The sequence below is a fragment of the Argiope bruennichi genome, chromosome 5 (genome assembly GCF_947563725.1).
Source record: "Argiope bruennichi chromosome 5, qqArgBrue1.1, whole genome shotgun sequence".
Classification (NCBI taxonomy): Eukaryota; Metazoa; Arthropoda; class Arachnida; order Araneae; family Araneidae; genus Argiope; species Argiope bruennichi.
In genome coordinates, this window is record NC_079155.1 from 84,557,359 (window position 1) to 84,584,363 (window position 27,005).

The 27,005-nt window shown below is 29.5% G+C and overlaps 1 protein-coding gene across 1 annotated transcript in view; it reads right to left on the minus strand.

Annotated features, from left to right (window-relative positions):
- Nucleotides 1-27,005, minus strand: part of LOC129968738 (irregular chiasm C-roughest protein-like) — a gene marked incomplete in the record, with an annotated part of 581,302 nt that overhangs the window by 211,385 nt on the left and 342,912 nt on the right. Inside the window, 1 exon segment of the mRNA XM_056082936.1 lies at nt 25,654-25,703. Within this exon segment, the coding sequence (XP_055938911.1) occupies nt 25,654-25,687 (34 nt within the window).

Genomic DNA, 27,005 nt, shown 5'->3' on the forward strand with positions numbered 1-27,005 from the left:
GTGCTATTGTTTCCATTCGTAAGTCAAAACTTAAAGCCATAATTTGATATTTGGTAAAATACTTGATATAAGCAAAGATTCTTATTTCAATAAAGCTGAATTGAGTCTAATAAAACAATTTCACTTTAATCGAACAATTTTAACTATCATGTTAAAGGAAGAAAATGCAAATTGAATCATGCAGCAATTCTGAAATAACCTCAGAAGTTTTCAAGAACATTACGAAACTTTTACCAAGAGAAACTAAGAACTAATTAAAAATACACATGTTTCATTAACTTCTCTTTAAAATGGAATAAAATCAAATATTTTGTAAAATATTGTTTTATTCATAATTGCAAACATGTGAAATTTTATCTTCAAAATATATTTATCTAAAATGCTGAACATTATATTCTTTAGTGACTTACATTTTTTTTCATAATATCATCTATGATGAAATCAACGCTTTTAATTAAATCCACAAATTACTGTCTAGACAGTGGTTTAGTTTTCAGTATATAATATATTAATTTTATCTTTTATGCATAAAAAAAATATTTACTTATAGATTTTTGGTCAATTTACTTTAATATGCTATTATTGTACATATTGAAGAATTTCTATTCATTTTGAGATGCGACAAATTATATCATTTAATTACACCGTGAATTATTTTTAGAATGTAAGTTTTAGTAAATTTTAAAAAGATATTTTATATAAAAAAATGGTATAAATTTCTAGAAAGAGATGGGATTTTATGAAAAATAATTACATGAGTAACATACAAGTGTCTAAAAAAATAACATTAAATCCACTTTTAATTAAATCCACAAATTACTGTCTAGACAGTGGTTTAGTTTTCAGTATATAATATATTAATTTTATCTTTTATGCATAAAAAAATATTTACTTATAGATTTTTGGTCAATTTACTTTAATATGCTATTATTGTATGTTGAAGAATTTCTATTCGTTTTGAGATGCGACAAATTATATCATTTAATTACGCCTTGAATTATTTTTAGAATGTAAGTTTTAGTAAATTTTAAAAAGATATTTTATATAAAAAAATGGTATAAATTTCTAGAAAGAGATGGGATTTTATGAAAAATAATTACATGAGTAACATACAAGTGTCTAAAAAAAATAACATAAAATGCACGGAACTGTTTTAAAAAATCTGTTCTACTAAATGTAAATGAATATATAAAAACATATCACCATTTATAGCTTTTAAAATATAAAATTTGTCCACCGAAGTTACAATTCCAGTAGTCTAGAATATGTTCTCTAGAATGATTGATGCAGAATCAAGTAAATTTAAATTTCATAATACATAAAATATGTGCAAATGTGGAAGAAATGCTAGTTTAAAGTTGCTAATTTTCTCGATGAAGAAATTTTTTATGGATGCTACAAATGCATCTTGCTTACATTGTATTTTTAAATCATAATCATGGATGATGACGCCATTTTCTTTTTTATCACTCGAATTTACATTTTATACGAAAAAAAGGGCGATTTAGTAATATTTACAAAAATAATTTATGTCTGAAAAAACATGCATATTTTATTTGGCTTCATGCACGGAAAACCACGTTTTCTAACTATAAAAAACATAAAAATAGTTTTATATTTTAGTCAACATTCCAAGATCAAGATATGACAAAACGGTGAGAATAACATTTTGCAACACCACATCATGGATTTACCCTACCCGGAATCCACCATGGAATATAACACAGCAACCCCTTATCTCTGCAGTCGTTTTCATAAGGATTGCAATGTTGACAGCGTAACACATTTTAGGGGGCTTGGAGATACGTAAAAAGGAAGTCGGAAAATGATGATTACCCCAGTATAGGTTATGATGCGCTTTAGGCTCCATTACACATTGAAACCAATCGGGAATTTTCAGGCCAGCTATAAATGCGTTACGTTCTGTAAAAGACGCAAAGGTTTTGAAATATCTTGACGTGGGCTGTTTTTATATTTCTCAATTGAATCGTGTTTCGGCTTTTTGGTTGGGTTGTTTTCGCTTATTTTTATGTGTGGCTTGGATGTATTCCGGACGATATAATGGAGACGTTTTCAAACGTTAGAGTATGGTCATGGTTATGCTTCCACAAGGAAGAGAATGATTTCTTATTTTTCCATTCGATCAGATTATGTTCGGGAAGTGTTTTTTTTGGAACAATATCGGAAATCATTTAGATAGCTAGCACATTAGAATATTTGTTTCTAAAAGCGCTCAACTATTTTTAAAAGCATGTAATAAATTTTGGTTATTGAAACGGAGAAATATATTCAGATTACTTCAGTATAATGTGTCCAAACCATATCTTTAATCAGGTAGAAATAAGAATGATGCGAAATGGAAAATTTATAGAAAAGCATTCTAATTACCTCAGAATAATAAGTTAAAACTTAGTGATACACATAATAATGATAATATGTCTAAATTTACTGATACACAAGAATGATAATATGTCGGAACATACTAATACACAAGAATGATAATATATCCAAATTTAACGATGCACAAGACTGAAAATATGCCCAAACTTACTGATACACAAGACAAAATATGCCCAAACTTACTGATACACAAGACTGAAAATATGTCAAAAATTATTCTGATACACAAGATTGAAAATATGCCCAAACTTACTGATACACAAAACAAAATATGCCCAAACTTACTGATACACAAGACTGAAAATATATCCAAACTTATTCTGATATACAAGAACAATATAAAATGCAATATTACTTATAGAAAACATGTTGAGATTACTTCAAGTTAATATGCCGAACTAAATTTTTAATGAGTAAGAATGTTGGAATAAGAATGCTGTACATTATAAAATTTCTAAAGTAATTTTTTTGCTTGAAGCCAATTGGAAATAGTTCATATGGAATAGGAAATATGGAAAGCCGGTGGTTTCAGTAAAGCGTCTACAATATTAACCTTTACTAAAGGTTATATTACAACATACATAAGGAAATACGTAGATCTAGTTAGCTTCACCTATTTTAACCCATTCCCGCAGCTTAATGAGTCTGAATCGTGATGATATTGACGTAAACATGAATAGCACGAGTCAGACTCCTGGGATGAAAACTGTTCCAAATGTAAACATCACATGTCAAACTTATGGATTGATTTTTTTACCAGTTACAACCGTAATTCAGTTTTGACCAGCACGCCAGAAAAACAGTCACAATTCTTATAATCTACGTTATAAAGCAAGTATGTTAGTGGTTTTGTATATTGTTTTTGAAGTAAAATTTAACAAACCCTATTAAAAATTACCAGATATATGATGGCACTGATAACGAATCAGTCTGGTCTGTTTACCGTACATTGTCCCCTACCGCTTGGACTCATATTTCGTAGAATTAAATGGCGCAGGAAAGGGTTAAGTTATGATCATAATATAAGAAAATTTCCCGTAATCAAAATGCAACAAAATATAACTTAAGGCCCTCATTCCCCATTTTACAACCGTCCTTAAAAGGTGAATGTTAACACTCTCCACCATCTTTTCCCAAAATTTTCGCCAAACTATCGGTATATCGGAAAAGCAGTTTTCTTCCTGAAACCCATCTCCCTCGACGCTGATACTTCGCCTTAAAATCATAATTAAACTAGTTAAAACCCGCACGCGGTTAACTGCTTGCACAAAACAACCCCCCTTCTCCCTTTAAAAGAGTGCCACGGTCACGGGGACTGAACTAAAAGTGAAATTGCGGACTAGGAGTCTGTAATTTGCGGAGCTCCTGACACTAAATATCCAGTAATGGCATTAAGCGAGATCCGCGGTGTTTCACCCATTAACAGGGCTGAATTACTGAAGCAAGCCTGTTATTATTCCACTTTGAAGGCCGTCGTGTACAATTTAATAAATTCACCTCCCTCAGACAATGGATTTTAAACCTTTAAAGGTTGGTTTTGCCATTGTTGCGCGAACTGCTGTTGTCTAGTCAGTTAGTTCAGTGCTTGACAAATTGAACTCGCTGGCTGACTTAATTCGAAAAAGAATACTTCCACCCCCTCACCCCCTCTACCCCACGCGCCACATGGGGATGGTTTTCGTAACCGTTTTACTTGATGGCGCGAATGACGTATCTGATATCGGGGCACATAATTCGTTCCTTGACGAGTTTTAAACGCGTGTAATTTGGTGGTGGGTGAAGGGAACATTATCTAATGACACCTCGGGATAGGGAATGAAAAAGATCATCCCTCAGGGTGGAACGGGGGTGGGAGAATTTATTTTTTAAAGATTTTTCCAGCGGCGCGATCGATTTCTGATACAGTTTATTCACAGCAGGAGTGAAATTAGCTTTCAGGAAGATATTAAACCAACGGACAACGTTGCTTTTTTTATTTTGAATATCCCCGCACTCAATAATGGAACTCGTAAATATTCATGGATTGAGCTACTTACTGAAAGTTATATTCATATTTTAAAAGTGGGTATTGAAATAGGGCCATAGAAGTAGTTATTTTTAAATATTAACAATCAAAACGCTAGCTTCTTTTGATACAGTACACAGTAATAACGTAACAAATGTCTGGTACTTATATAAAGTTAAACTTTTTTCAAATAGAAAACTTTGCATATAAAAACTAAGTCCATCAACAAGAAAAATGAATGTTAAGTAAGGCTAAGAAAGTTGGAAACAAAAAGTTCGTCTGAAAATCTTGTTACGTCGGTTTAAAAAGTGATGCTTTTTTTTAAAGGATACCCTTGTTTGATATGAACAACTTTTCTAGCAGAATTGTATTTTTTTTTAATTAGCATATTAAATTTTCATATTCATTGACTCACAGATGTTTATAGAAATTTTTATAGAAATAAAACCCACAATACATATCATTTCAGGCTTCAAAACATTCGCTACATTCAACACAAAACATTCGCTACATTCAGTCCTTAAAAAAGTTACTTTGCTTAAAAAATCACTTGTCTAATTTTTTTTTTTAAATTTCTTTTTTTAAATTTTTTTTAACTTGGGTTACCTAAAATTCATATCAATGTTTTAAGCCTTTTACTTGAATTCATAAATAAAAAATCAAATTTAATCAAGGAGTTAAATTAGAGTTGTCTAAAATTCATTCAATCAATGCTTGAAACCTTTTTCTTGAATTCATACACATAGAATCAAATTTAATCAAGGAGTTACATTTTTTTAAAAAAAGAAAACATTATTGAGTTTTAGTCATTTCTTTGCATAGAATTCATTAAAAGTCAGAATTATGAATTTTATGTATTGACATGTAAAAAAAAGTTTTTGCAAAAGGTGTATGCAGGCTTCCTTTAATATGAAAAATGATTTAAACTGATAATTTGGTGGTTAAATAAGCAATGTCTTTATATTGTTGTTTTTGATCATAAGTTCACTTACAAATATAAAAAAAGTTATAAAGTAAGTGATTGTCCCTTTAAAGGAACTACAGTAAATAAAGTTTTCACAAAGCAATTAGTTTTGACCTAATCAAGATATTTAAAGATCCTCACATACAAATCTAGGTGAACTGCTTTCTATCACCTACTATGATTACTCTGAATAAACAATGATTCATTTGACTCAGAATAATTCAGACAGTAAGTTCAATTGCCATCTAAAATAACTATAATTCGTTCAATAGTTATGGAACAATGTGTGAAACTAAATGAGTGCATCCAGCCACTAAACCGATGTGTTTAAACAATGCATGCCATAACAATAAGCATATGGCGCGGAAAATCATGTGTAATGATCATGTAAAATAGATGCATCTAAAAGAAATCATAGAGTTATTATTATCAAAGCAGAACTCACTGCTTTTACTAAAAGAAGAAAAACCCATTGTTTTCAAATGGGATGAGATGCAATATTGATTCTTTCATTCGCACCAGTTCATAGGGTTAGGATATTTTGCTCTATTTTACAGAGCCCCCTGTGCCAAACGTAACATCAGACTTTAAAGAGAGTGAAGATAAAAATAAAGATGGAAAAAAAAGAAAAGAAAGAAAATACATTTTCGATGCAGAACTGGAAATCTTGTTTCCTTTTCCTATTTGGTTTCATTTTATTTTGAATTCTGACCGTTAAAGTTTATGTTTATTTTCTTCTGATTTATTCAGTACAACCAATATTATTTAAATTTTATTTTCGGTTCGCTGATGGGAATGAAAGGGGTAGAGCGGGGGTGGAGGGCTTTTCCATCCCCTTCTACGTCGAATTTTTATTCCACCAGCAATTTCAACTGGGGGGCGTTGACAAGAAGAGTTTATATTACTCGAAAATTTGTTTTCTTTTTCTACACCGTGCCGGGGGAGGCATTTTATGGGCTGATTTCCCTCTCTCCAGCTCATCCTTTCAACAAACGCAGTATATTTTTTGGTGGGTGTATAAAAGGAAAATTAATTTTCTTTTATGAATCAGAATTTATCGTTATTATTCCTTTTCTTTGAAAGGTTTTCTTTTAGAAGAGGGAAATGATTGCAAAATAAATCGTGAAATTTTAATGATGTTCTACTTCTTAAAAATCGATTTTCTTTTAAGTGAAGTAGAAGCATACTTTTTCGCGGCTTCAGGTGTCATATAATTTTACTACGATTTACCATCATCAACAATGGCAGTTGGTAGGCAAGCAATCAATAATTTTTTTTGAATTATTGAAATTATAAGTATCGTTTAAAATCATTTTGCGAATTAAATAAATTTTATTATTTTCTTCTACGTATTAATGTGATACGTGTAATGATTAATTGTGAGTTTCGAAGTATTAATTATTTTTAAATTGGCTTATAATATTTTTTGGAGATAATACGACTTAAAAAAAAGAAAAAGGACTTATTTACAAAAATTCCTGAGACAAATTGAAATAAAAGTAGTTCGTTTGAGTCGAGAAAATACTGAATGCTGGATGGCTAGTTGGTATAATGGGTGAAAATAAGTCACCAATGTTTTTTTTTAATAAAAAAAAATAGTTTTTTTAAATAGTTGGTAAAATAGTTTATTTTTTTAAGAAAATAAACTATTTTAACTCGGATGTTTGTAATTCGATTGATAGATTTTTACGATAAATAGATTCAATCGTTTTGCAAATCATTGTATTATATAATAAATTAGAATTTTTTTATTTAGCAAACTTATACGCGATAACCAATACAAATATCTTTTTCTATATCCTATAATAAGTATAATATTTTTTAGAAAACAATATTTTTAGATTTCGCAGGTTTTAAAAATAAGTTTTTAAAATAAAAAAAAAATAAAAATTCTTAAAAATTCGAAGGAAAAAAGTCAGCAATGCAACATTTAAAAAGGTCAAATGTGCATACATGGAGATTTAAGGAATTGCGATCAACTATGTAGTATATAAAAAGGTTTGTAAGCAATTGTCAGATTCTACCTACTGGTTTGATTGCCCGACTTATAGATATCTTCCAATTTTGAACCGAATCCGTCGACTGATTAAAGTTTATCAATTTGTTTTTTCGTAAAATTTCCGAAATCGCTTTTCTTAAAAATACAAGATGTAAGATAAATGAAACGACGTGTGGTCTTGGCACTAAAATTGTCGGATCCTGCTTTTAAATTAATTCATCGACTCAGTCAGTTAACAGAAAAAAAAAGTATAAAATCATTACTCAAATTATCATTATATATATCTACATTTAAAGAGTTCTACAACATTCCAAATACTTTCCAAATGAAAAATAAATTACGCAATTTCCATTAAAGCGAAAACGTAGCCGACTAGTCAAAATCTATGTGGTTAATGTGAAATCTCATGTGTTGTATCACAATAAGATGATAATTTACAGATCCCCCATGATGTTAAATTACCTATCAAAAGATCATACTCTCGTACTTACACAGTTAATTTATTCCGTTTTGTGGGTGTGTGTTTTCCCCGTTGAACGAAAGCTTTGTTTAAGAGGCAACGGCCTGCAAGTTCCGAAAAAGTGCAGCGACGGAGGCAATAGAAATGTAAAAAAAATGGAAGACGGCAAAAATGCATATTTGCATCCTTATCCCTTTGAAAGAAATACCAAATATATAAAGAATGTAAATACTTATTTTTCCCCTTATACTTATTTTTTCAAAAAAAAAAAAAAAGAAAAAAAAAACTATTGAACTTAAGATTACTAACATAAAGCACGCTGTAGTATATAAGTATATAAGAAAGCTAACTCTCGAAAATTTAATCTAGAGGAAAGGTGAAACTTATTTTAGGCGAAAGAAGCGTCTATTCTACAGACCATTACAAGCCTTATCGATCATTGACTAAAAATGTCTTAAATATTGATCCATTATCAAACTAGAGGAGAAAATTTAATTTTGGAACATGGACATGTTCCTTAAACTGCAACCGATCATGAATATTCACGCATTAGGTTAAATATAATGGATTAAACACTACCCTTTTCCAAACGGCTTCATTTTAATTCGATTTTCCAGGTTTGGTTAATCAAATATCAGTCTCTCTTCAAAGCCTGATTGGATTAGGACCCAAACCGTAAAACCGCGAAAGACTACTTTATTTCGTTGTCGAAAAGATACAGGGCTATTGCTGCTGTGAGATATTTACTCATTGGATAGTCTGGGTAGTAAACCGGGACGATAGACTGATGGCAATAAATAAATGATAAATGATAATTCGGACCAACCGCGAACAAGTGTCTCATTTAAATAAAGTGTTTTGTCTAGAGAGTATAGTTAACACTGACCATTTATTACTTCAGAAAGATTATATATTAACATTAACTACAAATCCATTGATATAATTTTTGATACATATAATACATTTCAATAATGAATGGTAAGTGATAGTTTGTGATACATAAAATATACGTGGCCACAAAAAAATAATCTAAATCGTAGTTCAGTTTAGTTAACTAATGTCTGAATTTGAAGACACATAAAGGATTCTTTGGGGAAAAACTTTGCCATTCTAGGCAGCAATCAAATAATGAATATGAAATCTAAGTCAGAATGTCTTTCTTTAAATTTCCACACCACATTAAATGGAAGAATTTGGCCAAAAAGAATAAAGATGCATAATGAATTGTAATGTGTTTCAATAAAATATTTATGCCAGAGACACTTTCACTAGTTACTGTTTAGAAAGATCCCGCATAAAGTAAATATCAGTTACTGATACATTGATAAAAATACTGTTTTGTTTAATTAAAAGAAGCATTTTAATAAAAACTGTAAAGACATAATTTTTAACATACAAATGAAAAGGTATGTCAAACAGATAAATGATCTCTAAAAGTAATTATTTCAGCAGTTTAATAAGGGCAAAAAACTGAAATGCATACAACATATGTTATTATGCAGATGCCTATAATTAAATGTAATAAAAAAGAGAAAAAGTTACTAATATAAAGAATTTTACATAAAATTTTATTTAAAAAAATAAAAAGAATCATCACACAATTATCCTTGTTTGGTTCCATTCTTTTTTCTAATTGTAGATTTTATTTTATTCAAATTGTAGTGGGATTAGTTTGATTAGCATTTCATTTTGTAGTTATACAACAGCCATTGGGTCTGAGCTTTCAAATTTGAGTTTTGATCATAATATGAGGACTATTCCAACTGGCTCATTCATATCCAAATTTCCACCAATTCATATCCATTTTATCCAATTTTCTCTAAATTTCCAAAATTTTTAATGGCGTATGGAAAAACTTACACCAATCAGGCATATAAATTGGAATTTCAGTACACCTACATTCAGTACATTTCAGTACATTCAATATGATGCTACGACCTTCTTTTTTTGAAATGGAGGCGACTTCAGTGCAATTCACATTGTCTTATCTTGAAGTTCCACGAGTTATTAGCTATTTTTTTAAATCTAAGAACAAATTATAAATTAAATAAACCTATTAATTAAAATAAACGACATTAATTTAGAAGTTGAGAAAGTACTCTGAAATCTTCAGCTTGTATTATTATAGACATTAAAAGCATTTCCTTTAGATTTATTAAAATGTGTTCGTTATGAAATGATATATAATTAGCTCAACAACGTAAGAGAAGTATAAAATTGTCACTAAAAATAAAAACATAAAAAAATTATAGGAGATTTAAAATTTTTTTTAAAGTTTTTAGTTGGATTATTAAGGTTATTAAGAAGCTCTCTTTATTAAATAAAATAACGTTCAGACGTTTTTCAGCGTTTGAAAAAAGAATCGCATGACAAGTTTTATCCAAGCATTATTAAGTACAAAAGGCATTTTGAAATCAAGTGAAATAACTGAAATATCAGAATCATTTAATACTGTTTGATGGAAATTTGAAAAATAGTGACTTTTTTGTGAAAATAATAAAAAGAATGGAATTATTTTAATAATTAGCTTATTTTATTGAAGAAGCAAATGATTCGAGACCAAGTATAAAATTAAATTTAACGTTATGAATTACGTGCTTTTAAGTCTGCTAAAGAAAAGAATAAAAGGAATAATAATAAAAAAAAGGTATTTGTAACTTGAATACTAATCTAATATTTTTTAAAATATTTAATATGAAGCAAATTATCGCTTTTTAAAAACGAGTTCGCATAAAAATTAATTTGTTTCTGCAAAAATTTGCATGTTGTGTTTAAAGTGTAATTTTATTCTAAAAATGGAAAAAAAAATATTATGAAATTCATAATAAATAACAGAATTACTCTTAAAAGGATATATTTATGGCGAAATGGATTTTTACAATATCACTCTTCTAAATGTAGATAACAAAGCGTATTTTCGAATCTAAATCAAATTTTGTACTAAAATTTATTTTAAAAATATTAAAAAAAATTTTTAAGTATTTATAAATCGATAAAAAAAATTTCAACAAAAATTTAAGAGTGCTTAATTTTTCTGAAATATACTTTTAAAATAAATAACACTTTACAAAATAAAAGAAATTAAAAAAAAATAATAAAAGCACAAACAGCAATTTTTTTTTAATTTGTTAAAAAACGTACAAAACTTCTTCAGATAGTGCAAATGATATTTAATGAAGTTAGGTTAGAAAAAGCCTAAAATAAAAAATAAAAATAAAATTGCGCTATTGTGTGGTAACATGAAACACCTAACTTACCCTTTCATTAGATGAAAGATATTATTAAATCAGTTTTTTTTGTACTAAACCACAATAAAATGCTTGAAATCCTCTTAAGAACGGAGTCTTTAATACACAGCACGTGCAAAAACTTCCAATAATCTGCATGACAACAGTGGTCCCCCTTTTTTTTTTTTTTTTTTAGTGCCAAACATGCGTTAAATTTTTCTTTTCGCTTAAGGGAAGAATTTACCACCATAAACATCTCGTTTATTTCCTGGTTAATTTTTTTTTATAAAAATTTTCCTCTCACAGTTTTTGTGTATTTTCCTTCATCGTACAACGTTTAATTACACTGCGGAAATTAGGAATAACACATCTGTTCCGTTAGTAACGAAAATAACAATAAAAAAAACGTTCCGTTCTTTTTTTTTTTTCTTACCTCTCTAATTAAAAGCTCATTTAATCAGGCTTGTCGAAAGAAATTCTTGTCCCTCCCGTGTCATTCGCACAAAACTTACGTTAATTCATCGTATTTTAACTTTGTATCCGGCTTTCGTGGTATTAATTTCAGTTAAATTATATCGAGAAGCTTTATAAGCTTACTACCACATATCGGGCTAAATTGCACATTTTTCTTTCCTTACAAATATTTTCTACTTTATTTTTTTTAGAACAAGAAATATTCATAAAAAAAATGTAATATAATCATTAAGATCAAATTTGGTCTTGAAATCTTGATACATAATAGCATATTGACTTCTATATTCGGAAAAAAAAATTGTAATTATATTTAAATATTTGCTAGTTGTATTTGGCTATGATATCTTAAAATTGCAACGTGTTAGAAATTTAGGTAAAATTTTACATGAAGTATTTTTTATTCCAAAAAAATTGATGTTTATGAAATGTTGTCTAACCTAGCATTAAATATCAGAATTTATCAAAATAGAAAGTTTGTTAAGCACAAAATCATACTCAGAAATGAAACCTTGTTTAGAAAATTTCAGCTTTTATCCTAATCGAAGTTATTTATAACGGTAACCACACAGTTGATTATAAATACATTAGTTAAGAATTTTAAATCATTTATTTCATAAACATCTTATAATTCCGATTGCCATACTAAAGGAAAAAAATAAGGAAAGATTAAACAATTACAATAATTCACTGTTCTATCAAAATTAATATCACACTAGATACACTACAACTAAGAGTGAAATAAAATTCGCATTGTAGAACAATATGTTAGTATTGACGTTGCAATGTAACTGTTATTAAATTAAAACTTAATTAATGAAATTCACAAGACAAGAAGAATCTACAGGAACAAAATTTATTTACCACAATTCAATAACGAATTAAAAACTACGCGGTCTTATTAAAAACGTAGCAAAGAATTTAACATTTAACCCCCTTAAAAGAATCCGATGGCTCATATCTTATTAAAATGGTATTCGCTCACATTAGAACAAAACGTCTATTTTACATAACACAACATTCTTTTGCATAATGCAGCAAGAAGATCTAATTTTACGCGACCTAGTCATTCAGATTAATATCATTTCCTCGCAGAAAACTGCATTGGCAGGAAAACTAAAAAAAAGATGAGAGAATTAAAACGAATCTGAATAATATTTAATGAAAAGCACCACATAGAAAAGAAGAGAGAAGAGGGGGCTCCATTTTTTTCCCTACCTAACTTTTGTAAGAAGAATGAATACCGATACGACTGACGGATCTGAATAGAAAACCTCTCGCGACTTGCAAAGCTAACACCTCTTCTGGCTGTTATAATACTAGATGAACAATAAAGCTCAAGTGAAGAGCAACATGTGCTGGTAATTGCACCACCAACTGGTCATGAATACGGTATCAATAAGGCACACTCTGGAGCATCGCAGCGAAAGCCCTCTTCATATGCAAATGAAACCCGGTGCCGAGACTTCCTAACAAAAGACTCTTTATAAACAAAAGGACCCAGTTTTATGGCGCAGAAAAGAACATTATTCTTGGCGGAAACTTAGGCGTGAAACATTGGCACCATTCTTCTGCAAAGTGATATCCATGGCAATGGGGAGAGGGGGCAGGAATGAAAGAAAACCACCTGGAACAAACAGAAACAATATCGAAAACCCTTCCCCAACCATTCCCCTTCTGGATCAATGGGTGGGGAAGGGCAGGGAACGAATTCCCATCATTCCATCCATCCGGGAAGTGTTGCCTAATTTGATTTGTGGAACTGCGTGGATTTTAATCCCGGGGATTAGCTCCTGCCAATTGAATCTCCTTCTATTCCAAAGGTGGGGGGGAAACTCAACATTCGGAAATGAAATTATCCGATTTAAGCTATTCAAAGGCAGATTTGGCGGTAACAACTCAAAAGCGCAATTTTTACGTTGTCCTTTTGGAATGAATTTTAATCTGGCATGGGTTGTTTGGAGAGATTATGCGCAGAGAGCTGTAGGATTGGATGGATGGATGGATACCTGGGCGACAAAAGTGGCAATGGAATTAACGCCTCGGCAAGATTTATTGTACAGAAAAGCGTTCTGGTATCAATTAAACTTCGCGACTCTGCTATTAACATGTCGGTACAAGAGGTACAAATGCTTGCTTGCTTGGGTTTCCTAAGCCTAAAAGACTCGCCAAATCTCTTGGGATAAGCATCCACTTTTGCTCGTTTACGAATACATTCGAACATTCGCAATGAGAAATATAATATGGAGTATTTATTGGAAATAAACAATACTTTTTCCTTTTTCAGTCGAATCCTTAAAGCGGGGAAAAGATTCTTCGAGATCTTGTAGATGCTGCGATGTATTCCCAATTGGTTTGATTTCGAGGCGAGTCTAAAATTCATGTATGATATTTTACAGACGAAATTTAAATGAGCTTAACAAGTTCGAATAAAATTACTGCATCGATCAGAAGCATGAGACGCTCATGGATGTCAGAGGGATTTATTTTAGATATAAGGGAAGAAAAATATTGTGTTCCATTCGCGCTATCCTTTGAAGATTCACAGCCTTATTTTAAATTAATTATTTGTCCTTTATTCGAAAAGGTTTTGAAATGAACGGATATTTAAGTGGAGAGTGGGCTTATCTCAAAAATTAATCGGTATTCAACATGAGCCGTGCTATTCAAAGCATTCAGATTTCCAGTCTTATAAATTTTGAAACTTGTAACATAATTGAGTGAATAAATATGTGCAAAATGGAAATGAGAATTAACAACGGATACTGTGGAAGTATTTGTAGATACAAGCAACTCTAATATAAACGTTTGTAATTGATACTCTCTATAGATAATCGTACTGTCAGTAAAATATTAGCAAATATATCACAATTATATTTAATTAATTGATAACAATATATAAAAAAATAAGATATTTCAATAAAATAATAAATTTTATTTCAGTATTTCGTATTCACATCATAAACGTCGTTAGAAGTCAACAATAAATTGAATAGGGAACATAACATTTCATTAATTTTCAAAATGTGATAAGCATCTCTCGTACTCAATGGGTATAAAAAAATGTTCTATTGAAGAACAATGTAACATTTTTTTCACTTTTGAAAATAATAATAATAAAAACTTTTCTCATCGCTGAAATGAATGAAATTATAATGATTTAGTTAATTATTAATTAATCAGAAACAAAAGAATAGTTTTGTCGATAAAAACAATTCAAGGGCTCGAAAAATGCCTTCTGGGATATCAATTTATAAAAATACGATAACCTTTCATTCGAATATAAATTGTGTTTTACTTATATATTCATAGCTATAATAATAAACAAGCATTGATTAGAAATTATTTTTCAGTATCACTTCTCTTATTTATCGCAGGATAAAATTTCAATGTTAATAATTAAATTAACTTCATGATGCATAAATTAAATACTTGAAAATTTCTTTTGGCATTAATTTCATATGTTGACACTGTCGCATTTCTGCTTTTAAAATTTTTTTTTTTACCCAAATGAAAAGAAATTTAACATTTTTATCAATATGATAAGATAAATAAATCATTATATAATTAAGAAATTGATTAGATATTTTTATCTATACTTATAATAAAGCTCAATGTGTGTGTGTGTGTGTGTGTTGGCGCTCTACAGGCCAGACCGTTTGACCTATAGCTACCAAATTTGGTACATGTATACCTTGGAGGTCGGGAATGTGCACCTGGGGTTCCTTTTTTCGAATTTTTAATTAGAATTTTAATTATTAATTAAAAACTAACTTTCCCGCCAAAAAAATCTTCTATTTTCCCCACCGCCAACTTTTCCGCCAAAAAAATCTTCCATTTTTTCCACCGCCAAATGAGTAAGGCTTCAGTTTTTTTTTCTCCCAACAATCATGAGGCTAGGGTTAATATTTTTCGGCGGATTATTTCAAACGATTCTGTTTATTTTCTTAAAGTTTGATGCATTTAAAATTAAACATTGTTAATTAATCCATGTTTCAGATTCATTCTGAAGTACTTTTGAATTAAAATAAAACAGAATAAAGGAAATTAAAAATGTATAATCTGCATAGCGTTACCCCAACTGGCGTAGAAAAATTCACGCATTTGCGTTAACGTAACTGGCGAAGAAAATTCACGCATGCGCACTGTGTTCTGATTGTTGCCATGACAACCGTTATCAACGGATGATTTAAATTATTTTTAGGTTAGTTGCATGCTTTTGTAAGTAAATTGTATTTATGTTAGTTATATATTTTTTTGTATATGCTTATAGTTTTAAGTACATCGTTTTTTAAGTAGTTTTTTTAAACCTGTTTTCGACCGATTATTTTAAACGATTCATTTTATTTTCTTAAAGTTTGATGCATTTAAAATTAAACATTGTTAATGAATCGATCTGCTCATGATGAATCTGAGAAAATTTTGTTGACAAATTCTTGAGATATTACATAACTTAAGAAAGATATTCTTTAGTGCCCATAAAGTTTAAACGCTCAGTGACTCTGTTATCAGTAATCATATTATTAAAAAAATGCTTTGTTTCAGTAAAAAATATTATATTAATTGCAGTTTAGTCATTTCCATTTTAATTTTAAGCATAAATTCTACCGAAACTAACAGAAAATTAGAGAGATACATATTATGTTATGGCTGAAGGACTTTATATTATTTAGAATGAATTACATGACTATCAAAATTTGAAGCTTTAAAATATTTGATGAAGAAGATATTAAAGTAGGAATTACATAAAATATTTAATTATTAAAATTTTAACGAGCATTAAGATTGGCGAACCGGCTGGTCGCCAAAGGTGGCTAGTAAATAATAAAAATTAAGGCATTTTTTAACACGACTTACTATAATTTAGTTTGTTATTTTTGATAGTAGCAACATCAGATTCCTATATCTTTTTATACAGCATAACTATCTTATATTTCATCCATTCTATAATGGTTTAAGGAAGGACTAAATAATACTTAATAACTGCTTTGTTTTAATTTGGACTCAGTATAAACTAAAACGACTCTCAGGTGGAATAAAATCAGATGCAGTAATCAAATACAACTTGAAGAAACTTGGTTATATTAAATGGATTCTAAGATTAATGAATCTTAAATATATAAAACCACTTTCCCAATCCTAGAAAGAATTTCCGAAGTTTCAATGTGGGCATCGACTTTTATTTATGTTGTTTAAATTATCCAAATTATGATTTAAATAAAAATTGTTAATTACTATAGTGAATTATCCTAAAAAATGGCAATTAATAAACATAATAAAATATTTTAATGTATTTTTTACGTCTGAAGTAATGTAATAATGAAACAATACAAATGTATTCATTTAAATTAATTCAAACAAAAAAAAAGTTTAATTTAGTTATATCTATATTTCAAAATAAAACAATAATTTTAAATTCTTAGTCTATAATTGATTTTCATTATTATTTGCTTACAGTACCGTTGGGAAAAATACCAGTCTAAGATATCTTTACAATATCTTAGATTGGTGTAGTTTTGTGAAATAGTATTTTCGGGAATTAACACGGGTAAATGTCAAAATCTAATAAAATTAGTATAAAAATAGCTGCTCTGAAATGCCAGTTCATTCTTTTCACGTATTTTTGCATCAAGTTTGGTGTCTCTGCGCCAGAGAGAATACGAACATGAACTCGCACACGCTCACAATTAGATCAGCCTTAACAAATCAGTAGATTAAAAGCAAAATAAATTAATATTTTTCATCGCATCTTCCAAATTAATCTCAAAAAATCAGCAGATTAAGTAATAAAACAAATTATTATTATTCATAGCATCATTTAATCAATAAATATCATGAAATTAAAAAAAAAATCAACGGCTTTTCACTAAACCTGTATACACTGTATAGCAAAACCTTAGATACTCCGAAACCCAATCCTTTTGAATAGCTGGGCGAGAAATATGAGAAGCACCTCTCTGCTCAAGCAGCAATGTTTATTTTCCATTAGAACCTTTTATTATGCCTTCAAAAGAATCCGTGCAGGAGTTTTCCAAAACTTACGTTGATATGGCGGAGAAATATTCCTTTTCAAAAAGGTGTCTTATAAAGAGTGTCGTCTTGAAAAGAATCCTTAAGTTGGTAAGTTCACCGCTCAATCCCGCGGCGGCCCGTCTTAATCAAGTGGATAACGCGGAAGAAAGTAGTTCAATGGCTTGGAAGGGGGACTTAGGTAACAACGGCACTGTCATTCTTCCCATACCTCTTTTCTGCAGAATCTATTGATTAAGTGAGTTAGGTAAATGAATAGACGAGGAGAATTCTGGGAGATATTGGAAAAGGATCCGATTTTTAAAATTTTCTCAAATGGCAAGAGATGGATGGTGAGAGGCAGGATGTACTACTGATGTCACGAACGCCATTCTTCGATTTGAAACATTTTAACTAATATTACTATTGCAGGTAAGGTGGCGATTGCTGTTGCATTAATTTTGAATAAGAATTTCAATTAGATCTGGAGTGACTTTGTAAAAGATAGTATTTTCTGCTAAAGCTTTGGGTTTGAAAATTTGATGAGTCAGTTAATTTTCTGTTGCAAAGATCCAGAATCATATGTGTATTCTAAAAGATTTCGTTTGTCCTATAGAGGAAGAATATAATAATAATTTCAAAATTTTTATGGTTTATGTATGGGAAGATGGCAGAAGATGGATGGTGAGATAACGATGTTCTGTCATGAACGCCATTCTCCAATTTCAAACATGTTGCTTGCTATTACTATTGCAGGTAAGGTGGCGATTGCTGTTGCATTAATTTTGGATAAGAATTTCAATTAGATCTGGAGTGACTTTGTAAAAGATGGCATTTTCTGTTAAAGCTTTGGGTTTGAAAATTTGATGAGTCAGTTAAATTTCTGTTGCAAAGATCCAGAATCATATGTGTATTCTAAAAGATTTTACTTGTCCTACAGAGAAAGAATATAATAATTTCAAAATTTTTATGGTTTATGTATGGGAAGATGGCAAGAGATGGATGGTGAGATACAGGATGTTCTGTCATGAACGCCATTCTCCAATTTGAAACATGTTACTTACTATTACTATTGCAAGCAAGGTGGCGATTGCTGTTACATTAATTTTGAATAAGAATTTCAATTAGATCTGGAGTGACTTTGTAAAAGATAGTTTTTTTCTGCTAAAGCTTTGGGTTTGAAAATTTGATGAGTCAGTTAATTTTCTGTTGCAAAGATCCAGAATCATATGTGTATTCTAAAAGATTTCGTTTGTCCTATAGAGGAAGAATATAATAATAATTTCAAAATTTTTATGGTTTATGTATGGGAAGATGGCAGAAGATGGATGGTGAGATACAGGATGTTCTGTCATGAACGCCATTCTCCAATTTCAAACATGTTGCTTGCTATTACTATTGCAGGTAAGGTGGCGATTGCTGTTGCATTAATTTTGAATAAGAATTTCAATTAGATCTGGAGTGACTTTGTAAAAGATAGCATTTTCTGCTAAAGCTTTGGATTTGAAAATTTGATGAGTCAGTTAATTTTCTGTTGCAAAGATCCAGAATCATATGTGTATTCTAAAAGATTTCACTTGTCCTATAGAGGAAGAATATAATAATAATTTCAAAATTTTTATGGTTTATGTATGGGAAGATGGCAGAAGATGGATGGTGAGATACAGGATGTTCTGTCATGAACGCCATTCTCCAATTTGAAACATGTTTAATATTGCAAGCAAGGTGGCGATTGCTGTTGCATTAATTTTAGATAAGAATTTCAATTAGATCTGGAGTGACACTGTAAAATATAACATTTTATGTTAATGTTTTGGGTTTCAAAGTTTGATCAGCCAATTAAGTTTTTGTCGCAAAGATGTAAAATCATACGTATTCTAAAAGTTTTTATTTTTGTTGTAGGGGAAGAATATAACGATAGTATTTTCAAAATTATTACGGCTACATATGGGAAGAATGGCAAGAGATGAATGGTATATATGACATCAGGATGTACAATTGATGTCATAAAAACCATTCTTCGATTTGAAATATGATACTATTATAGATAAGATAATGAATACCGATGTATTAATTTTGGAAAAGAATTTCGATTGAGTTATGAGTGACTTCATATAAGACAAAGTTTTTTGTAAAGGTTTTTTTACGGAGATTATGATTTTTGGGTTGAACGGTTGATGAATCATTTAATTTCATGTATGCATAGATTGAAAACAATACAAATATTCTAAAAATTGATGTTTTTGTTGTAAGGGAAGGGCATGAAAATAATTTATAAAATCAGTTGAGGGATTTAGTTTCATTGGTTGTTTTTTCAAGTTTTTAAAACTTTAATATTATTTACTCAAAGAAACAGCGACGAAAAATGAACTGAATCGAGAAAAAAATCTTTTAATCGACAAGTCATTACCTATTTTTCACTTGAATACATAAATATACTATTAAAGAACAACAGGTAAATTAAAAGTTTAACAAAACGTGTTTTTTGTTTGTATGAAGTTATTCATTTGTCACATGATTACTATTAGCTCCTATAAGAAGGGAACTTCAGTTATCATTAAATATTATAATTTTCTGACGCTTATTGATGATTTATAGCTACTTTTTGGATTATATAACAAATTAGCAGATCATTATATATTTATCTTTAGCTACATCGGTAAACTTATCAAAATTACCTAATTGTAATTTGATAAATAAATACTGTGTATTGAATTAATTTATTATCTTTGTCACAGTAATGATCTTGTTGATGGTTAAGTATTTATCGACGTTCTTTAAAAACATCACTGGTAAAAAAACAAAAACATTTTATTTAAAAAGCCGACAGAATTCATGAACATGCAAAGAACAAATAAAAATATTCTTGCGCAAATATTCTACAATATTCTTCTAAAAATATCCTCCTTCATAATCAACAATAGCAAAATTTTCTTACAGATGTTTTCGTAAGAGCTTCAGCGACGGATTATTCTATAAAAAAAAGACTTCTACCATCTTTCAACCTCAAATCTTTCAAAATTAAGGCTCCAGCAGAGAGAATCACAGCTAAATCTTGTCTTTAAGTAAAGAAAAGAGATGGCTAGAAACAATGGATAAATCGACGCTATCCTTGCAAATGGTGAACCCCTTTTTCCGCTATCAGGCCTTCACCTGTCTCATCTAAAAGTGCGAGGAAACCTGAGGAAAAGTCTTCTTTTGAACAAGCTTTGTCTAAAAGTGGGGAAAAAATACCGGAGATTGCAGGGCCTTCTGTTTGCTTTTTCTCTGTAATCTCAGTTTGGATAGTGGGAGGGGTGGGGGGATACCTGGGCGCGTATTCCCAACGCTCTCAAACCTGATCGTAAAGTGAAGAACCCAGCTTTATTTAGATCCATTAATTTTACACAGGGTTGGACAACACAACCCTCTGTATCGGATTTCTTTTCGAACGAAGAAGAGTTTTTTCTTTAGTTTTCTTTTGGGCTCCCGTTCATTTCTTTACTTGTACAGTCATCTGGGTTTGGGATTTTGCAATTTTTTTTTTAAAGTCTGGAAAAGATGTCTTTTTTTTCTTTCTTCTCTTTTCTATCTCACTCCCGAATTTATTTCAATTTTTTTTTGTAGTGGATTTTCTTTCTTTTCTTTTTTTTTTTCTTTTAAGAAGTTTTACTTCTTTCGGTCTTTGTTTTGTACCGAAATTTTAAGGAATTGGAACAACATTGCAGTAAAACGAATGAGGAATTAAATACAAATAAAGAAACAGATAAGTTGTTACTTTCAGTACCTTAGAAAAGATTGGGCTTAATTTACCGAATACAAATGTGTTAAAAGATTTACATCGTAATTTATAAAATTAGATCATTTACACTCTAGTAACATATTTTTTTAAATCATTTTAATCAAATATAGAACATTGTTATACTTCAATGTTATATTAGTTCTGAGCAGTTGAAAAGTTTATCTAAATATATTAAGCTTTCAAATTGGTAATACATATACTATAAACAATAATATAATTTCAGATTTCACTTGTAAAAAAATATTTTACTATTTATTAATTACTACTGTTAATCGAAATTCCTGGTTTTCTAAACTTATTACTTCTTACTTTAAAAAAATGGAAAATTTATTTATTAACATAAAAAAAATTAATGCCTTATAAAGATGTTTGAAACACGATATTTATCGTTACTGATTTCTGAGCATGTTATTATAGAAAATAACAGCTTATAATTTTTATGCTAACAGTTAAGACAAATTTTTGATAATAACACAAGACTAAGATTGTTGATTTATTATCCAAGACAACAATTTGATAATTTTTGATATAGGCTTCGCTCTTCTCTAATACAGTATTTATTTCAAAATATTCGAAAACTTGGTCACTACTGAATCCAAGAATTCCATAGAACTTAAAGCTTATTAGAATCTAAGAATGTGAAAAGACCACAAAACTTCTTAAATTTGAAAATTACAGACCCCCCCCCCAGAATATGTACAAAATATCAGGATCATTTTACATTACATTTTTACATTACCAAAATTACATTTAATATAAATTTTTTCAAACCTAGTTCCCATTTTTAAACCCAAGAATCTAAGGATATGAAAGATTTACAAATATTCATATAACATGAAAAGTATGAGAGAATATATGAAAAATAGTTTCAGTTTGAAATAATTTCACTCTAAAAACACACCGAGTTCAAACTTTTATAACGCACTATTATCTTTTAATTCAAGGAATCCATAGAATTTAAATCGCGTTGAGGTATTAGAAAATATGAAAAGATTATAAACCTCCTTGGTACCTTACATAGAAAAAAGCCATAGAAACTATTTAGAATATTATGATCAGTTTAAGATAATTTTTTTCTAAAATTACATTCTTTTCAAATTATTTCATTATCGTCTTTAAATCCAAGAATTTTCAGTACGTTAAGATTTCCCATCTTCTTGATATATTATGACAGACATTTAATCATGGAGTTACAGTGGAGTGTTTAGAATCATTAATTACGGCCATTAGTCGTCGTGCCAGGATATTAGTGGCCAATGTAACTGCATCAGTAAATGGATTGTTACACGCTTTTGCTACGCTGATGACTGGTTTCAAAACAATGTTAACAATACATTTGGAAATCCTAGAGTAGAATGTTCGTAGCAGCTTTCCTTTCTACATATCTTCTTACAGAATAAGGAAGAATATATATTTTGCGATAACTCGGATCACGTTCTCTATGACAGACATTTTTTCGTTATCGAAACTGGTATCTCACGTATCTTTGGGGGAAAACTTTTGCTACAGATACATCTTGACCTAGAATCATATTTCTAGAACTCTGATTCAAGAATTATGTATAATTGCATATAATGCCAAATATCTATGAATTATTTATTAATACAGAAGTTTCATTTAATTGGATTTGAAATGTATATGGAAGCGATTGATATTGACATACATTTCAAGTTCAACAATTTTACTATCGCAAATGGCAACAACGGAAAAGTTTTTATTTTTGTTGATGAAGAAAATGGCAATGCCAATTGTGAAAGTAAACAATATGCCCATGTAATAGTTCATATTTTATATTGCTAGGAGATTCATAAAAAATTGAATTTTCTAAATAACATCAAGAAAGAATTCAGTTCACGTTTTTAATAACAACGGATTATTCAACGATTTATGGATATCCAGGATATTTGCGTTAAGTTATACATCAAATTATTGGTTTTTTTTTAGCAAAGCGTATATTTTATATATTGATTTAATATTACATTCTTTTAAGAATTATATTTTCCTCTATTTAATTTCATACATATTTTTTTATGTTTGCTTGTGAATCATAGAGGAATAGAAGATTCCATTTTCATTTAAACAAAATATTCGAAGCCTCTTTCTTTATTATGATTTTTTTTTTAAAAAATTCAAAAAAAAATCTTAAGTCAAATTTATCTCTAAAAACTTTTAATTAAATTTTTTGAACCGATATGATTTTTCAAAAATAATATGGTAGGGATATTTTTAATAACCAATATTAAACCTTTATTTCCCGACGATACTTCAAAGTACAGTTTAAATCAAGCTAATATCATCTTTATATGGCTATTTTTTCTGATGGTATTCATACTCTCTATGACGGTATTTTTCTTACGGATTCGTCTTAAAATAACTTCCTGTCTGAGCTACGAAGAGTGTAGATTAGAAAGCAAGTACTAGATAAAACAACTAAAATATTTAATTATTTATTAAATTAATTGGCGCTTTAATTTATCAAAGTTTTTCCTTTTTCCCCCCTGTTTTTATTCAGCAGCGAAACTTAATTAATGGTGCATTCATAAAGCTGATAAATTAAAAAATAATTGGTAAATAAAAAATTAAAGAATTAGCCACAAGCTTTTATGGTTAATATTATAAATGGAAATAATATGCTTTATCTTATGCGTTAGGATTCTAGTTAAAAAAGATTCTATTTTCATGTATTAAATGAATATTTTATGCATTATTATACTAGCTTTTATGATGCATCAGATTTTTGATTAATTTAATGATGTTTTTTAAATAAAAATCATAAACAGCAAATGTTTTCTGCAATCGGGTGTTTTATAAAAGTTTTTGGTTGTTTGAATTGCATGTTTAAAAATGCAAAATAGGAAATGTTCAGTAAGTTGCAAAAAGGCGTAACCCTTAATGATGCATTTAAGAAATTTATGCACACATACAAACTCAAAATGCATCATTACTCAAATTAGTTGTCAGTCCTAAACGACACAAACAAATCATCAAATAAAATATAAGCACCTCTCGCAGAATGTTCCAGGATTACAACAAAGAAACCCAATTCCTCCACAAAAGAAAAATCACACTAGTTTTTAAATGTGCCTTAGAACAATAAAAGTGAGTAAAAAGGTTAAGCGACTAACGATCTTGGAGGAAATGAAATCGTCTACCAGATACCGGAATCAAACATAAAAATAGGAACCCTTACCAAGCTTTATACAATTTTATTTCCCATGAGTCGAGCTAGTAGCCAACACGTTACCTCCTTAGAGCGAAGCAGAAAAAAAAGTGGGAGAAAAATACGATAAAGTAAGAAGCTTCCATCATTTTTCAAATAAAGAGAAGAGAGAAAAAAAAAATACCCTTCATTCTTTAGAGAAACGTTGCAAGAAATTAAATGATCTGCCAATGTTTCGGGTTCACGTTTCATACCAGAATCCCGCCAAATCCCTGAACTGCAATTCTCGAGTTGAAAGCTTCTTTTCGTTTCCTTACGTTCGAAGAGTGGGAAATAGGGTTGCCATGTTTGGGAACGATGCCAATTGAATCTTAGGAACGCCAATAGCTCGCCAAGGGATATCAGTCTGCCTTGGCGGATTTTTAATTCTTCGGCATCATTAGCAAGTGATTTAAAAATTTTATCCTAAGCTAAAAAATGCTTGAAGGTGAACAATCTGCATTTAATGAAGCTTCGACGTTCTATTAAAAAAATGTTATTAGAAAAAAAATTCTTTGTGAAAAGAATAGAGGAAATAGCGAAAGTTAAAAAGAAGTGGACGGATTTAAGGAAACAGACTGTTTCTAGAAAAAAATTAAACCTTCAGGTTATTAAACATTAGTGAATTCCCAGATAGCTATTTTATATGGTATAATTATAAGGAATTTGTAGAATATAAGTTATCAAAATGAAATAATGTGGCGAGTCTTTAGCCTTCGATGTTTTATATGTTAAGGAGCGAGTAATTATAAGGGAAATAAATAATCAAGTGTTTTACAACTTATGCTAATTATGAGAAAATAAATATAATAATCATAAATCTTATCAGACGGAACTCTCATTATTTATTAAAACTGGATGACCATGTTGATAGTTAGTAATAATTAAAGAAGTGTTTTTAAAATTAAATCTAGTTAATTTGTTTTCAGGATGAATTATTTATTTATAAATTAAAAAACAAACAAACTGGACAATATCGGATTTCTCTTTCCTGAATCCTAAAATACTTGATTGTTAATCTAAACTGCCATGTTTGTGTCAGACCAATAAATCTTCTACTTTTGTTATTAAAATTTATTTTTATCAAATTCGCAAATTGACTTCATTTGTTTGTAACCGAAAATAAAATGAAACTTACCTGTGACAAAAGTTTCAGTCTTCTTTCTATACATCACTGGCAGTTTCGACCTAAAAGCAAAAAGAATTACATATTTAGAAATATGAATTTTACTCATTTGATAAAGTACCAAAAATATAATTAAAATTTTCAGAAGGAGGTTTGAGGAAAAAAAAAAAATCTTTTATTTTTCTTTCGCGCAGTAATTTAGTTTACTAAATTTATAAACTTAATGCATCACATGGGAATTAAATAATAATTTTAAATGGATAACTTAGTTTTAAGTTAACAATAAATTGCCATACATTACAATAAAATTAAGATACTACTACCTTAGTGGACTCTTTAGTCTTGAAAGCAAAATGATTATAGGTGAGACGCTACTACCACTGCTATGATAGATTCAGCATCTTGAGTACCAAGAGTTAGATAATTTTATAATATTTCAAAAATTTTGCATTTTCAATAATTAACATAAAAACTGCATCAACAAAAATTCACATCTTTACTGTTGGTAATGGTGATAAATAGTTACAACTATATTATTATAGAAGAGTGCAATTATAATATTATAGAAGTTATTGCTATTTCAACAGACTAATAGGATAAAGCAGGAAACTGAAAAAGCTGCTATAATAATTTAGAAAAGCAGAGATGGAAACGCTAACCGGATGGACTAGAGGGCGCTTTTCGCCAGTTCAATAACTGGATTTCAATGCAATCTTAACTTTCCAATTAGTGCGAAAATATACGCAACAAATTACAAATCTTGACATGGAGAAATCACCATTAGAATTTCCATCCCTTTGCAAATAATCACCAAATACGACGTAGATGTGAAATAGTTCGCTGATCCATGCGCTGTATTTTATGAATCGTTTATAAATTGTGAATGGTCAAAATTTCAAGCTAGAATAAAACTGCTAATATGCACTTTTAAGTATTTGTGGTGACTTAGGATCACAGTAATCCCTAGAAAGGGAAAATCTAGAGCCGTATTCCCCTACTCAATGGGAAATTTAGTCAATATGAATAACAACATCAACGAATGAATATGAAATTAGCAAAAGACCAATTAAAATGCATCTGGAATTACTACCTTTTCTAAAAATTTATATAAATTTTAAAACCTTTCCACCCACGTTCTAAAATATAATTAAGTATAAAAACAGCAAATAAAACCCATAGACTTAATGAGAAAATGTAATGAGACTTGCAAATTCAACTATTCATTTTTTGAATGAAAGTTTTATCAAACAATTACAATAAACGATTATAACTATCTTCCAGATTCAATTCCGGTTTTTCTCATTTTAAATTGAAAATTTAAATAATCAATGACAACCAGTGTCTTTAAAAAACTGTAAGCAGTC